We start from the raw sequence: 15,260 nt of genomic DNA, 5'->3' as shown, positions 1-15,260 counted from the left end.
TTTCAGTGCAATGTCCTTCCAATTTCCCACTATCTGCCCTGGGGCTTCAGCTTGCATTGCCATTTTTGTGAGGCAAAGAGAAACTGCTAAAACCCAGTTTGCCGGGCAAAAATGGCAATGGAAAATGAAGCCCCAGGGCAGATAGTGGGAAACTGGAAGGACGTTGCGCTAAAAAGAGGAACGTCAGAGCGGTGTAGGGTGACTGCGAAATCGGTCAATGAGTCTGGGCTTCCTGGGCAGCCCCCCATCCAAGTACTAACCAGGGCTGACCCAGCATAGCTTCCATGATCTGATGAGATCAGACTAGCCTGGGGTATCCAGGTCAAGGCAAAACCTAATCACCTTTTAAAGAAGTAGTAACTGTCCCACTCCTGTGTCACATTTTGTCCACACTGGTAGCAAAAGAGTTCATCTGTCTAGTTTGATATCTCACTTATCCAGCTCAGGTGAAGCTCTCTTTCCAGTCTTCCAACATAACAAAAGAAAATGAATAGATCTGCCATGATCAGGGCTTTTTTTCAGCCGGAATGCACCGGAATGCCGTTCTGGCTGGCACAGGCAGCGTTCCGGCTCAGCCTCAGGGATCCGGGAGCCCAACTGCACCTGTGCGACCTCTTCCGGGCTCCCCACTCGCCGTCCGGGGTTGGGAGGTCCAACCGCTCCTGCGTGGCCTCTTTCGGGCTCCCCGCTCGCCAGCCGGGGTTGGGGGACCCAACCATGCCTGCGCGGCCTCTTCTGGGCTTCCCGCTAGTCAGCCAGGGTTGGAGGGCCGAGCCGCGCTTCTGTGGCATTTTCCTGGCTCCTTGATGGCTGGCCGGGGCAGAGGGCCAAGCCACGCTGCGCAGCATCCTCCTTGGACCTGGCTAGCTGGGAGGCTTTCGGGGCTCAGCTGCAGCAGTGGGATTGTTCCTAACCGGAGTTCCCTTCTGTGGAAGAGTCAGCATTGCACTTCAGGTGATGTCAGAGGTGTGGCCTGTTATGCAAATGATGGTGATGTCAGAGGTGTGGCCTAGTATGCAAAAGATGTGATGTCAGAGGTGTGGTCTTGCATACTAATGAGTTCCTGCTGGGCTCTTTTTACAAAAAAAGCCCTGGCTATGATTATTACCCATAAGAAATCAAGCTCAATGTTTTTATATCATTTGTAAAATTCACTAATGGATATAAAACCTCCCAGGGGAGAGCTATTACAATGTTGTGACCAGACTCATAGGCTGTCTTCTTAATAGGTAAATAGATGACATGGTTTTAAAGCGATAACAGAACCTTGCTGTGATGTGGGTGCTCCCCTCACCCAGATATGCCACCAGAAGATTGTTATGCTCTACTGAGAACAATCTACTAGTGGTCCCTGGCCCTAAAGACATGCAGGTATCCTCAACCAGAGCCAGGGCTTTTTCAGCCTGGCTCCAACCTGGTGGAACTCTGCAAAACTCCACCAGGGTCCTGTGGGACTTAATGCAATTCTGTAGGGCCTATAAGACAGAGATGTTCTGCCTGGCCTTTGGTTGAGGATAGCAACTGTTCTATCATAGCTAGCACCCTCCTTCTTTTCCCCCTCTATCTTTGCTTTGGCCTCTCCTTACCTGCCTGAAAGTTTTATGGAGCAGTTAAGAGAGGGGTAGCAAAGAAATATCTGAAATGTAGCTGCTTATTTTGGTCTTTGTTTTTAGCTTGCTTTTATTGGTTGTACATCGTCTAGAGCCATACATCATAAGGGAATAGGTGATTCATAAATTGAATATATTAATAAAATATAAATAAATAATATTTTGCTAGGGTTTTTTTCTATTTCAGGTTGAACATCCCATACACTCATAATGATTTGTAATTTTAAAAGAGCTTTGAGTATATTTGTGTCTGCATAGTCAAAATAAGGATGTCAGAAGAGCCATCTAGTCCAGCATCCTGTCTCACACAGGGGCCATTTTTCTTGTGCTAAGACAGAAATGTCTGAGCAAGAGGCTAAAAATCTTGAGCTAGGTCATACTAACTCAGCTTAGAGGAAACACTGCTCACAACTTAAAAACAAAAGGCCTTGAACCTTTTGGAGTTTAGTGCCATTTTGAAATCTTACTTGAGACTTTTTGTCCCCTTTGTCCATTGGGAATTCTATGTGCAGTCTTCGGACGCACTGAAAAAGAATCTTGTGGGTTTTGAAGCTTTTTGCAATTTATTGATGCATCAGAAACACTTCGATATGTTTTCTGAGCTTTTGCTTTTGGTTGAGATATGTGATTGGAGCACCCTATGCTAGAAGAGGATTCAAAGCAGGAATAATCAAATCGACCTTCTGTTCATTGGGACTCCTTTAATGGAACTGTGAAAGTTTTGGGGAATTGTTATTTCTATTTAGTCTTCTATTGAACATATTTGTATGATTTTGTTTCAATACATTCTTAGTTATTCCGTCAGTATAACTTACTCAACTTAAGAACTGCATTTGGATCCCTTGTCACTCAACCGATCTTATCACAAACCAGGCCCTCTCCAATGTTCTCAGATTAGGTTGCAGCATTAACCATTTACTGTCTGACATAACTGATTAGAGACATTCTCAACCACGGTCATGTTATATTTAGTCAATTCCTAAATGTTCAGTTTATTGTAGGGGTGTTCTTTTCTGCTAAGGGCAGAGGGTCCTTAGTTTTAAGCTGTGAGGCTCATCCTTTAGGACCAAGCATTTCCCTTATACAAGAAAGCCGCTGAGGACAAAGGAAATGACCTGCCTGGGTGGAAACAAAAATCTATCTCAGCATCTTATAAGAAAAACTTTTTTCTATTCTGGCTTCGGCTAGTCCTGATAAGAGGTACTTGCCCTCAGACAGGATGTGCAGAGGCGATCTTATCACACACCAGGCCCTCTCCAATGTAATAATAAGGATAAATGACTGATTGCCTGGAACGAGAAATACAGCACAAACCAATTTGTGGCAGGTAATCTCGTCAGGCCGGCCCTCTATCTGGAATCCTTCTCTTCCTGTTCTTATCCCAAACGCCAGACAATAGGGTTAACAAAAGAAACTATGATTCTACTGCAAAGCAAACTGTTAGTTTCTGGAGGCTGAGAGCAGCCTCAGCAGCACAGAAGCAAGAATCCAACCATCGCTGTTGTGCTTGAGAGGGAAAAAAAAAGCTATTTGTGAAAATCCAAGCCGAACTATAACCCTAATGAAAATCAAAGGCTGTATCAGTCTCCAATGGGCTAAAAGTTCTTGACCTCACCAAAGAGATGTTGTTACAGTGTTCTTGAGAATCCTAAATATATTTACTAGGGAGTAAGCTCCACTGAGCTTGGTGTGGCTTCCTTCTGAGTAAATTTTCTTAAGCTTGCCTTGTATATATTCTTACATCTCCTGACTCACTCTTATCTATATCTTTTACCAGTTTCTGATTTCCTGCATTATCTCCCCCTCCCCATCTTTACTGAAGGCTGAAAGTAAGTACCCCATGAGTGTGTGGATTATTTCAATTTTGTACAGCACCTTGCACATGAACAGCAATGAAGATTTACAGATTTATTTTACAGCAGATGCTTGCTATATTAATACATGGATTGTGCTGGAGGAAACTGTGATTGATCTATATTTCCTTATGTCCTTATTTGCCTGTCAACTTAGTGACACCTTAGTGACTTTGATAAACTTAGAACTATGCTGAGTAAAATCCTATAGTCAGAAATACTTAGGAGGAAGGGGGTTCAGGAAGGGTGGGAGTTTCTTAAAAGCGAAATACTGAAAGCACAATCACAGGCGATTCCTATGAGAAGAAAAAATGGAAAAAGCCTAAAGAAGCCGAAGTGGCTCCATAAACAGCTCTCTAAAGACTTGAGAAATAAAAAAAAACCTCCTTTAGGAATTGGAAAGAGGGCCTTATAACCAAGGATGAATATAAACAAATTATCAGTGCTTGTAGAGAAAAAGTTAGGAAAGCTAAAGCTCAGTATGAGCTTAGGCTGGCCAAAGATGCTAAAAACAACAAAGAAGGGTACTGTTCTTATGTTCAGAGTAAGAAAAAGAGCAAGGACATGGTAGGCCCATTGCGAGGGCAAGAAAGTGAAATTGTAACAGGTAATGAAGACAGGGCGGAACTGCTCAATTCCTACTTTTCCTCAGTCTTCTCTTCTGAGGGGAACGGTGCTCAACACGCAAAAACAGATAAGGAGGGTATGAAGTTCCAACCTAGGATCAACATAGGGGTAGTACATAAGCACCTAGTTTCTTTAAATGAAACTAAGTCCTTAGGGCCAGATGAATTGCATCCAAGGGTTCTAAAAGAGCTTGCGGATGTAATTTCTGAGCCTCTGGCTATTAGTCAAATTTCTGAGCCTCTGGCTATTATTTTTGAGAATTCTTGGAAAACAGGAGAGGTGCCGGAAGGTTGGAGGCGGGCGAATGTTGTCCCCATCTTCAAGAAGGGGGAAAAAGATGATCCAGGTAACTACCGACCCATCAGCTTGACATCTATACCTGGAAAAGTTCTAGAACAAATCATCAAACAGTCGGTCCTGGAACATTTAGAAAGAATGGATGTGATTACTAAGAGCCAGCATGGTTTTTTCAAGAACAAGTCATGTCAGACTAACCTGATCTCTTTTTTTGAGAAAGTGACTACCTTGCTGGATCAGAGGAATGCTATAGACATCGTTTATCTTGATTTCAGTATGGCTTCTGATAAGGTTCCACATACTATCCTTGTTGACAAATTGGTAAAATGTGGTTTGGATCCTGTTACCATTAGATGGATCTGTAACCGGTTGACAGATCGCACCCAAAGAGTGCTTGTGAATGGTTCCTCATCCTCTTGGAGAGGAGTGACAAGTGGAGTGCCTCAAGGATCTGTCCGGGGACCTGTTTTGTTCAACATCTTTATCAATGATTTGGATGAAGGAATAGAGGAAATGCTTATTAAATTTGCAGATAATACTAAATTGGGAGAGGTTGAAAACACAGAAGAAGACAGAAACAGGATACAGGATGACCTTGACAGGCTGGAAAACTTGGCTAAAATCAATAAAATGAATTTTAATGGGGATAAATGTAAAATTCTGCATTTAGGTAGGAAAAATCCAATGCATGGTTATAGGCTGGGGGAGACTTGTCTTAGCAGTAGTAGGTGTGAAAAGGATCTAGGGGTCTTAGTGGATCATACGCTGAACATGAGTCAACAGTGTGATGAGGTGGCTAAAAAGGCAAATGCAATTTTGGACTGTATCAACAGAAGTATAGTGTCCAGATCACGTGATGTGATGGTATCGCTTTACTCTGCCCTGGTGAGACCTCACCTGGAGTATTGTGTTCAGTTTTGGGCACCACATTTTAAGAAGGATATAGACAAGCTAGAATGGCTCCAGAGGAGGGCAACGAAGATGGTGAGGGGTCTGGAGACCAAGTCCTTTGAGGAAAGGTTGAAGGAGCTGGGGATGTTTAACCTGGAGAGGAGGCGGCTGAGAGGTGATATGATCACCATCTTCAAGTACTTGAAGGGCTGTCATATAGAGGATGGTGTGGAATTGTTTTCTGTGGCCCTGGAAGGTAGGACCAAATCCAATGGGTTGAAATTAAATCAAAAGAGTTTGCGGCTCAACATTAGGAAGAACTTCCTGATTGTTACAGCGATTCCTCAGTGGAACAGGCTTCCTCCTTGGGAGGTGGTGGGCTCTCCTTCATTGGAGGTTTTTAAACAGAGGCTAGATGGCCATCTGACAGCAATGAAGTTCCTGTGAATTTAGGGAGAGGTGTTTGTGAGTTTCCTGCATTGTGCAGGGGTTGGACTAGATGACCCTAGAGGTCCCTTCCAACTCTATGATTCTACCTCATTCCTGGAAGCCCCCTGAACCTAACAGCAGCATTCTCCTGAAAGGATCTGGTTCCTTTGTCAGTTTCTGTCATAGCGGAAGACCTTGTTGGGTGTTTCTTTAAGGACATCTAGCCATATCTGCTGAGAGTGCATGCTATCCGTGATCCTTCTGATATGCCTAGTGAACATTTTGCCTGACATGGGCACCACTTGTATCTTCTGCTTTAGTAGCTGTGAAGCAGAAACCATGCATGGTGCTTATTTCAGATTAAATGGTGACCAGTGTTCCTTCTAAGCTGAGTTAGCGTGAGCTAGCTCACAGATTTTTAGCCCTCCAGCTCACACATTTTTGTCTTAGCTCAGAAAGGATGACCCCAGAGCATACTAATTTATGCAGTAGATCACAACTTTAATGCCAGTAACTCACAAAGTATAATTTTTGCTCATGAGATTCTGAAGCTTAGAGGGAATATTAATGGTGACCATACATATCAGGAAGACGGCAGTTAGAGTGTGCTCCTGGTATGCACAGTTGGACACCCCCAAAAGTAGATACTGAAAAAGTCTAAAGTTGACCTATGTCCCCACCTTCTTTCATACTCTAAACACAGTGTTTCAGTCATTTATCCATGGAATCACCAAGTTGGAAGGGACCTCCAGGGTCATCTAGTGCAAACCCACACACAATGGGTTTGCATTGTGTGTGGGTTTGCACTATACTTCAAAATTCATATACTTCAAAACTTCACCATTCCCATACTACAAAATTTGGAGGTTTTTTGGGGGGGGAGGTATTGTGCTGGAGGTGGAGGAAGCCAGGTTCTTTGTTCTCATCAAATGTCTTCCTTTGTTTTCTGCAAGCTATTTGAATTGTAATTAAACTGAGGCAGTCAACAGGGAGGGGGAAACGCAGGAGACAACAAACTGGATGGAAAGGCTAGGGAGTGGTAGCTCTTCAATGGCCCTGCTGGGTTGCCCTTGGCTTCTCTCTTCAGCATAATCAGCATTTACAATTAAATTGTGCTGATGCCTGTGTTGTATTTCCCCCGTTTTGCTGTTCATCGACACAAGCGAATTTTGAGCGGGCCTTGAGGACTTTGTGCAGGGGGGAAGCTGCATGAAAATTCATATGCCATTCTGACACTCCTGGAAAGAGCTTTGTTCTGCTTTCATACCATATGGCGGAGACTAGATGGAGGAATGGGAATCCGGGGCTGTGCCCTTGACTTTGCATCACAACACGTGAAACAAACAGCATCTCCAGACCTTAAATTGAAACCACTCACACCTGTTTTAGGCATCATGACACCTGGCTCTGGTAGTCCAGGAACCGTAGTTCTAAGAAACAATGCATGTACTTGGATGATTTGCTAACAAAGAAATCTCAGCATTATAAAAAGGGATAATAAGGTGGCATCTGAATAGAGAAATCTGAGGTTAAATACCATTGACAGTCAGGGACACTTCCCGCTCTCCGGCACCCACACGGGGCACAACTGCTCGGCACACGTATTTCCCAGCATCCTCTTGCCGGACGTTTTTGAGAGTTAACGTATTCTCATTGCTCAGGACCTGGAAAAGAGGAAAAGCAGTTTGCTCCAACAGTCAGATTTTACAGATTCCTAGATTTACAAGGCTTATCTATCAGTACCCAGATGTAAAAATAATAAGACTCAATGAATGTATGGAGTCAGTGGATTCTGTTCTACAGAAATTAACTGTGAAAATAGACCCCACTAGTTCCAGTGAGAAAAACAAGAAATCCTAGTTTTATGTTTAACTGTCTGGCTGTGGCTTGTCTTTGGCAAGGCTGCTTTCTTATTCTTGTTCAACTAGACTAGATCCTACCTGGAACGGGTTTTTGTCCCCCTTCTTCTCTCATCTCCCTCCACTGCCACTCTATAGTAATGTGTGAATCTGCGTTAGTACCTCTCCTGTTCAGCCTAGCAGGGTTCTGGGTTCACTGGAGCTTCCATTTCACAAATGCTTTCAATTATTTTTTAGAACAGAATCCTCATTCCTCCCCCATATCACCTCTGTGACTGCATGTACCAAAGAACTAATTATTTAATCAAAGCAGGGGTGGCCAACGGTAGCTCCCCAGATGCTTTTTTCCTACAACTCCCATCAGCCCCAGCCATTGGCCATACTGGCTGGGGCTGATGGGAGTTGTAGGCAAAAAACATCTGGAGAGCTACCGTTGGCCACCTCTGAATTAAAGGACTAATGCACTAATCTTAATTCAGGAGGACATTTCAATCCATAGATTCTATGAACCTGCACACCATCATATAGTTCGTTCAGAAGTGTCCTCCATTTGCTAAGCACATGCATTCATTTGGCATGGTCTTGTGGACTTTGGCATGGTCTTGTGGTGAGTCAGTTTGGTATAGTGGTTAAATGCATGCACCTGCTGAGTGACTTTGGATCAGGCACAGTTCTTGAAAGAGCTGCTTAAGAGCAGTTCTCAAGAGAGCTCTCTCAGCCCCACCTACCTCTCAGAGTGTCTATTGTGAGGAGGGGAAGGGAAAGGAGATTGTAAGCTGCTCTGAAACTCTGAGTGAAGGGTGGGGTATACACCCAATCTCCTCCTCCTCCTCACAGTGTTACCAACACATCCACCATTATCCTTACACACCAAGTGAAATCGTCGCTATTTGTTTGCCAGTTGTTTGACCTGCATTTGAATTTCATTGGTTATGATTGATATTTATCTGTGCTTGTAGTGTTTATTTTTAAAGACCAGTTGCTGTAATAGGAAAGCGGTGCTAAAAAACCCACAATGAATAAATGGTCACTGATCTTTCAGTCATGTTTTTATCTCTCCCTTCTACCAAGGAGATCCTGGTATGGGAATGGAGGATGGTGCAAGGCTACTCAAAGAACTTCATGGGTGAGTGAACAGTAAATCCCCAGTTCAAACCCCTAAGTCGAGCCACTATATCACAGTGCCCTCCCCCTTTGAACATATGAACATATGAAGCTGCCTTATACTGAATCAGACCTTTGGTCCATCAAAGTCAGTATTGTCTTCTCAGACTGGCAGCAGCTCTCCAGGGTCTCAAGCTGAGGTTTTTCACACCTATTTGCCTGGACCCTTTTTAGTTGGAGATGCCGGGGATTGAACCTGGGACCTTCTGCTTCCCAAGCAGATGCTCTATCACTGAGCCACCGTCCCGCCACTAAGCCTACAGCACCCGGTATTCCCAGGCGGTCTCCCATCCAAGTACTAACCAGGCCCGACCCTGCTTAGCTTCCGAGATCAGACGAGATCGGGCGTGTTCAGGGTGGTATGGCCGTAGGCTTTGTAGCCAACATGGATATGGATAACCAGGAGGTGGTGTTGCATGAGGGTAAAGGAAGGGTTGCCCTGACCTGGATGGTCCAGGCTAGCCTGATCTCATTAGCTCTCAGAAGCTCAGCAGGATCAGCCTTGCTTAGTACTTGAATGGGGGACCATCAGGCTCATCCAGGGTTGCTACATAGTGACAAGCAATGGCAAACCACCTCTGAAGTCTCTTTCCTTGAAAACCCAAGAAGGTCACCATGAGTTGGCTGCAACTTGATGGCAAAAAAGGGAAAGTCATGCCCTTCTGTCTACCATTCCTTTCCTGCCAACTTTGCACCTTTCTCCTCTGAGTTTAGAAACTGGTGGTCGGAGTTGCCAGACCCATTATGTCTAGCTTTACCTTGGTTCTGTAGATCTAACAATAAATATGGCCCAAAGATCTTTTCGTATTCTGCTTTTCACCATTCTCTCTGCCACTTCAGACAAAGGTGTGATGACTGGATGAGATCAATGACACCATGGACAATGCAACTAGAAAAGCAGCCCTCGGTTGCATAGATTCAATTTACTTATTTATTTATTTTATCAAATCTATATCCTGCCCTCCGCTAACGGGCTCAGGGTGGCGGATGATGTGCACTTGGGCGCAGATGACATACACTCAAGGGTGGAAGATGACGCGCACTCAGTATCCTGCTCGTTCTGTAAAGTCATTTTGGCCTTGGCTGAAGTTGGCTCGGCTCTCTGCCTCTTTGACCCTGCCAAAATGCACAATACCCAACATGATGCCCTCTTGCCCACACCAATGCAATCTATAGCATTATTAAAACTTCCTAACTGCTGAAGCAAGGGAACTTCAATGCAAGCCAGTCAGCAAAATTCAGGCTCCTGTGGTATTTGGAAATATGATGAGTCTAAAACAAATATGGCCTTTTAAAGTCAAGTCCTTCTAATTGCCTGCAGCAGCAGTTGAAGCTCAATGGCTAATTTCCCGTCTATACAACTGGAGCTGTCAAGGTCTATCTGCAGAAAAAGTAGACAGGCATTAACTTCCACTGTTGGAATTTGCATACCGCGTGAGCTTGTCCCTTCACCTTTCTCTGCACAGGGCAATGTCGAGGCATCTGTCATCCATCTCTTGCAGACATTTGGATGGCATCCCTACGGGCCTGCTTCCTTTTGCCTTTCCGGCATGTATTTGCTATGTAAACACAATCCGGGACGTTAGTTATTGGCACTGCTGCACGTCTGATCTTGCAGCCAATTCCTCTGCTCGTTCTGGGAATTTGCACGGTTGCTTAGCAAAATACTTAATGCCCCTTGCAGTCCTTAGATATACGGCAAAGACAGCACATGATGAAACCACTGTGTTTGAGGGGACCCACTGAACCCCCAAAGGGCCTTGCTTAAAAATCACAATCCCAACCATCATCTCCTATGCATTCACATGAACATAGCCATACATAACATAGGCAAACGCGGGCAATGATGGCAGCGTGGCTAATGGTTATTGTAGGATTATGCCAAACTTTATCTGATGGGGGAGAGAGGATGACAGTGTCCCTGTCCTTGCAAACTAAGCAAGATGTTGGGGGGAAAAATCTGGTTGGGTCCTACCAGCTTTTCCATTAGCACAAGGGAAGGCCTCCTTTTGTCAAACTGTGGAATCCATACTGACAAAAATCTATGCAGGCTGCAGTGAAGGGTAGAATTGTGCAAGATAGATCCTCCTTCATTTTACAGTTTGGTGTAGTGGTTAAGTGTGCGGACTCTTATCTGGGCGAACCGGGTTTGATTCCCCGCTCCTCCACTTGCACCTGCTGGAATGGCCTTGGGTCAGCCATAGCTCTGGCAGAGGTTGTCCTTGAAAGGGCAGCTGCTGTGAGAGCCCTCTCCAGCCCCACCCACCTCACAGGGTGTCTGTTGTGGGGGAGGAAGGTAAAGGAGATTGTGAACCGCTCTGAGACTCTTCGGAGTGGAGGGCGGGATATAAATCCAATATCATCTTCTTCATCTTCTTCTACACAGAGGAAAAGCTTAAGTTCTGCTGTCTTTCATAGAGTTTTAGAGGTAAAGTGCCCTGGGTTCAGTGCAGGAAATCCAAAGCTAGAACATCTTCAAAAGATGACTGTCCAGATTTCCAGAGACAAAAAGCCCTAACATAGATCAATGTAAGTTGATATACCTGTTACTGAAACCAAACTTCTCCTGATGTTCAACTAAAATCCACCTTCCTGTAACTTAGGCCAATTAGATCTAGCCCTGTGCTTTGGAACAACAGAGAAGCAAGTATTTGCCTTCTTCCAATGGATGGATTTTCAGGTAGTTTGCCTACATACCTAGCTAGATTTTTTTTTTTTTGCTGTCAAATTGCAGCTGGCTTATGTTGACCCCACAGGTTTTTCAAGGCAAGAGTTGAAGAGAGATGATTTGCCTCTGTGGAGTGACCCTGGTATTACTTGGTGGTCTCCCATCCAAATACTAACTAGGGCTGACCCTACTTAGCTTCAGAGATCTGATGAGATCGGGTGAGCCTTGGCTATCCAGGTCAAGGTTACAAGCTAGAAATTAGATGCGATAATATCCCTTAAAAACTAGCATGAGATGTATTTAGAAGTCGATATTGGATTTATACCCCACCCTTCACTCTGAATCTCAGAGTCTCAAAGCAGTTTACAATCTCCTATATCTTCTCCCCCCCACAACAGACCCCCTGTGAGGTAGGTGGGGCTGAGAGAGCTCTCGCAGCAGCTGCTCTTTCAAGGACATCTCTGTAAGAGCTATGGCTGACCCAAGGCCATTCCAGCAGCTGTAAGTGGAGGAGTGGGGAATCAAACCCGGTTCTCCCAGATAAGAGTCCATGCACTTAATCACTACACCAAACTGGCTGTTTTTTGGATATGCATTTGCATTGACAACTGCAACACATGAACTGTGACTTTGGGTTTTGACTGAATTATTTCTTTTTGCCTTATTTTCATTGTGACTTTACAGTTTACTTTGGAATGGCTTGACTTAATTGTGGTTTCTCTTCTGTGATGATCAACAGCTGCCTGACTTGCTCTGAATTAGTCTGCTGCTTACGGATACAGTTTTATTCTGTTGCTTCAGGTCCATTTTATGGATGTTGCATTTTTGTGGTTATTATTTCATGTAAGCCATTCTGAGCACTGCATAGGGCAGAAAAGCAGCATAGACATTTTAAAAATTGAGGGGGGAAAAATAACAAACCAGGCCAAGATGGATATGTGTAGAACTTTCTCATGATTTCACATTCATAGGAATTGCTGCTAGTCATATCCCAGGGATACGGTTGTAGGACTGATGATATAGCAACTTTGCAGAAGCTAAGTGAGGTCTGATCAGCACCTTGATGGAAAACCTCCTAGGAACCCCAAGTATTTATTTTTATTTATTTACCTTAGATTTATAACCCGCCCTTTCCGCAAGCAGACTCAGGGCAGCTAACAGTCATGTTAAAAACAATAATTTCCAGTTACAATTTTAAAAACAATAAAACCTAACAAGCAGTTTAAAACTACATATTTGGTGCTATTCAAGAATTCTGGTATAGGCGAGTCAGATTATGATGGTGTCATAGTTCTTCTGTCAATCTGTTAGTGATCCTTTTGATGGTATTGCTCAGCAGCATAGAGTGGCAGCCTTCTCCCACAGTTGTTATAGACCTGTCAGAAAAGTTCAGTTTTACAGGCCCTGCAGAATTGGGAGAGATCCCACAGGGCTCTTATGGTCTCTGGGAGAGCATTCCACAGCACTGGTGCTGCCACTGAGAAGGCCCTGGCCAGTGTAGAGCTTAGTCTGGCCTCTCTTGGTCCAGGGATGGATAGCAGATTTTGAGCTCCCGATTGCAGTGCTCTCTGGGGAACATATGGGAAAAGGTGGTCCCGTAGATAGATAGGTCCTCAACCATATAGGGCTTTAAAGGTCAACACCAGCACTTTGAAATGGATTCAGTACACAATAGGCAGCTAGCGTAGCTCTCTCAGCACTGGTTGAATGCGCTCCCATCGAGAAGTATGACTCAACCCCCTGAATTCCATACAAGAAAGGCAGGATGGCAGTAGAAAGTGCTACCAAGTCACAGCTAACTTATGGCAACCTCCAAAGGTTGCTCTTTCAAAGCAAGACATGAACAGAGGTGGTTTGTTATTGCCTGCCTCTGCAGAGCAACCCTGGGTTCCCTTCATGGTCTCTCATCCAAATACTAACCAGGGCCAGTCCTGCTTAGCTGCTGAAATCTGATGAGATCAGGCTAGTCTGGGCCATCCAGGTCAGGGGGGAAAAAACAGAATATGAGTGAAACAAACATATTATGCCACTTCCTTATATCACATGTGCCCATGTCATTGAGCACTTGGGGATGGTCAGCACAGTTCATATGGGCCCAAAATGCAGGAAACAGTCATCTATACATTAGCTACTGAGTACTGGAATGTCTAAGGTCTGCTAATGTGTATTAGAAGAATCCAACGGTGGTTATTATATCCTATATACACCCTCACCCAAAACAGTCATGAACTGGATGGTTCCTAAACGTTAGAGCTGCACATTACGGTTGATGTGGGGCTTCTGAAATATTGGGTACTGCTCTCTCCTCTGTAACACCCAGTCACACTTTGTCCATGTTGTGCCATCACCACATGTTGCATTCTCCCACTCAATTATGAAGGGAAAAGCCTTATGGGTTACATTTTTAGGAACTATCCTTGGCAAATGAGTAGCCTACAAGACTGTGGAGGCTTTGAGCTCGTGGCTTTTTGCAAGTGGCTGGCTGGCTGGCATGGCAAGGGAAATGCCCTGATCTGTGAGGAACCATATTGGCTCAGGAAAAGGAACAGAGAGGCAGGCTTTCCCTGCAGTATAGAGCAAGGGTTGAAGCATGGATACAGTATTTCATCATTGGAGCTAAGAGCTAGCTGGTGCTCTTGAAGAAGCATGGCTTTTTGGAGAGGTTTTCCATGGCAGAAATGAATCAACGCTAATATCTCTATCATTTCCTAGTAGCCTGCAATCTTGTCTGGAGCGATGTGGGCCTTGGAGTTGCGCAGCCCAGCCATTTGTCAGCTAGAGGGAGCTACAGGCATAAAAGAATGTACGATTGCCTTTCCGAGAAAAGTCATTTGTAACTTCTCCTGACTCCTAAAAAGACTTCCTTCTTCCTTGATCTGCCCAAGGTCTAGAAGGAAAAACAGAAAAGGATGATTCAGCTCATGAAAGAAACAAAGCAGATGAGAGCCGCAGACAGGGGTGGCTCTTTGCTGCACTCACAGAATGCAAAAAGAGAGGGGAAGTTAAACTTTTGATTTGACAAGCTTCCTGCTACCAGCTGAAGAAGATAAGAGAATGTAAGGCTATCCTGAAGAACAATCAATTTAAAACCATAAAAGGTTTAATCAGAACCCAAGATGCTGAGGAGCAGGAAGTCTTAGATGACTCTCTGACTTGTTAGCTAAGGTTGGCACCTGTCCATGGTGCTGAACTCTGGGTGAAGAGCCGGGAGCTGAGGTGCTTAGTGGAATTAATGTCACAGGCATCATTGGGATGGCCCATACATGGTTGGGAAGAACATCCTTGCTAGTTAATCTCAAAGGCATCCTCCTTCTTCCTACAAGGGACAGTTATGGCTCGCTGATTGGCATGCAGAAGGTCGCAGGTTCAGTCCATAGCATCTTCAGTTAAAACGAATAGGTAATAGGTGACATAAAAGACAAGATGGAACTCCATCCTTACTGGTTTAACTCAGTATAAGGCAATTTCATGTGTTTATATGAGCTAGCAAAATATACATGGGCTAAAGCATGGACACTAATAATACTAGAGGAGAGGAGGGGAGATGAGACTGGAGGAACAGAACACAGAAAAAGAAATCATGTTCAGATGAAGGCCCCTGTTTAGTGCTCCCCAAATATCTCTGCTCTGCGTTGGATGTATGATAATAGTCTGTGATGTAAAATAATTATATTTTCTTGAAAAGATCTCCCAAATCAACTTGCTTATAATCTAAAGCTCTATTTAATTTTGCATTCCACCGTGTGTGTGTGTGTGTGTGTGTGTGTGTGTGGTGTTCTTACATATCCAGACAGAGGAAGGAAAATGGATATGCCTGACTAAAGTATATACTTGAATGTGGCTCAAGTGTTGTAAAGAAGGG

At 44.3% G+C, this 15,260-nt stretch overlaps 1 protein-coding gene and 1 non-coding gene across 3 annotated transcripts in view; both read right to left on the bottom strand.

Moving 5' to 3' along the window:
• Positions 1 to 15,260, bottom strand: part of KIRREL3 (kirre like nephrin family adhesion molecule 3) — a 1,087,808-nt gene that overhangs the window by 82,788 nt on the left and 989,760 nt on the right. For both annotated transcript variants that reach the window (XM_060251091.1, XM_060251092.1), the window contains exon 10: positions 7,245 to 7,371. In XM_060251091.1, coding sequence (XP_060107074.1) covers positions 7,245 to 7,371 — 127 coding nt within the window. The remainder of the gene's footprint in view (positions 1 to 7,244; positions 7,372 to 15,260) is intronic.
• Positions 8,985 to 9,103, bottom strand: LOC132580802 (5S ribosomal RNA). Its single transcript, XR_009556085.1, has one exon. It is a non-coding gene; the product is annotated as a 5S ribosomal RNA (ribosomal RNA).

This window comes from Heteronotia binoei, chromosome 12 (assembly GCF_032191835.1).
Source record: "Heteronotia binoei isolate CCM8104 ecotype False Entrance Well chromosome 12, APGP_CSIRO_Hbin_v1, whole genome shotgun sequence".
NCBI classification, from domain to species: Eukaryota; Metazoa; Chordata; class Lepidosauria; order Squamata; family Gekkonidae; genus Heteronotia; species Heteronotia binoei.
The sequence above is the reverse complement of the archived record's forward strand: the minus strand, read 5'-3'. Positions and strand labels throughout refer to the sequence as shown.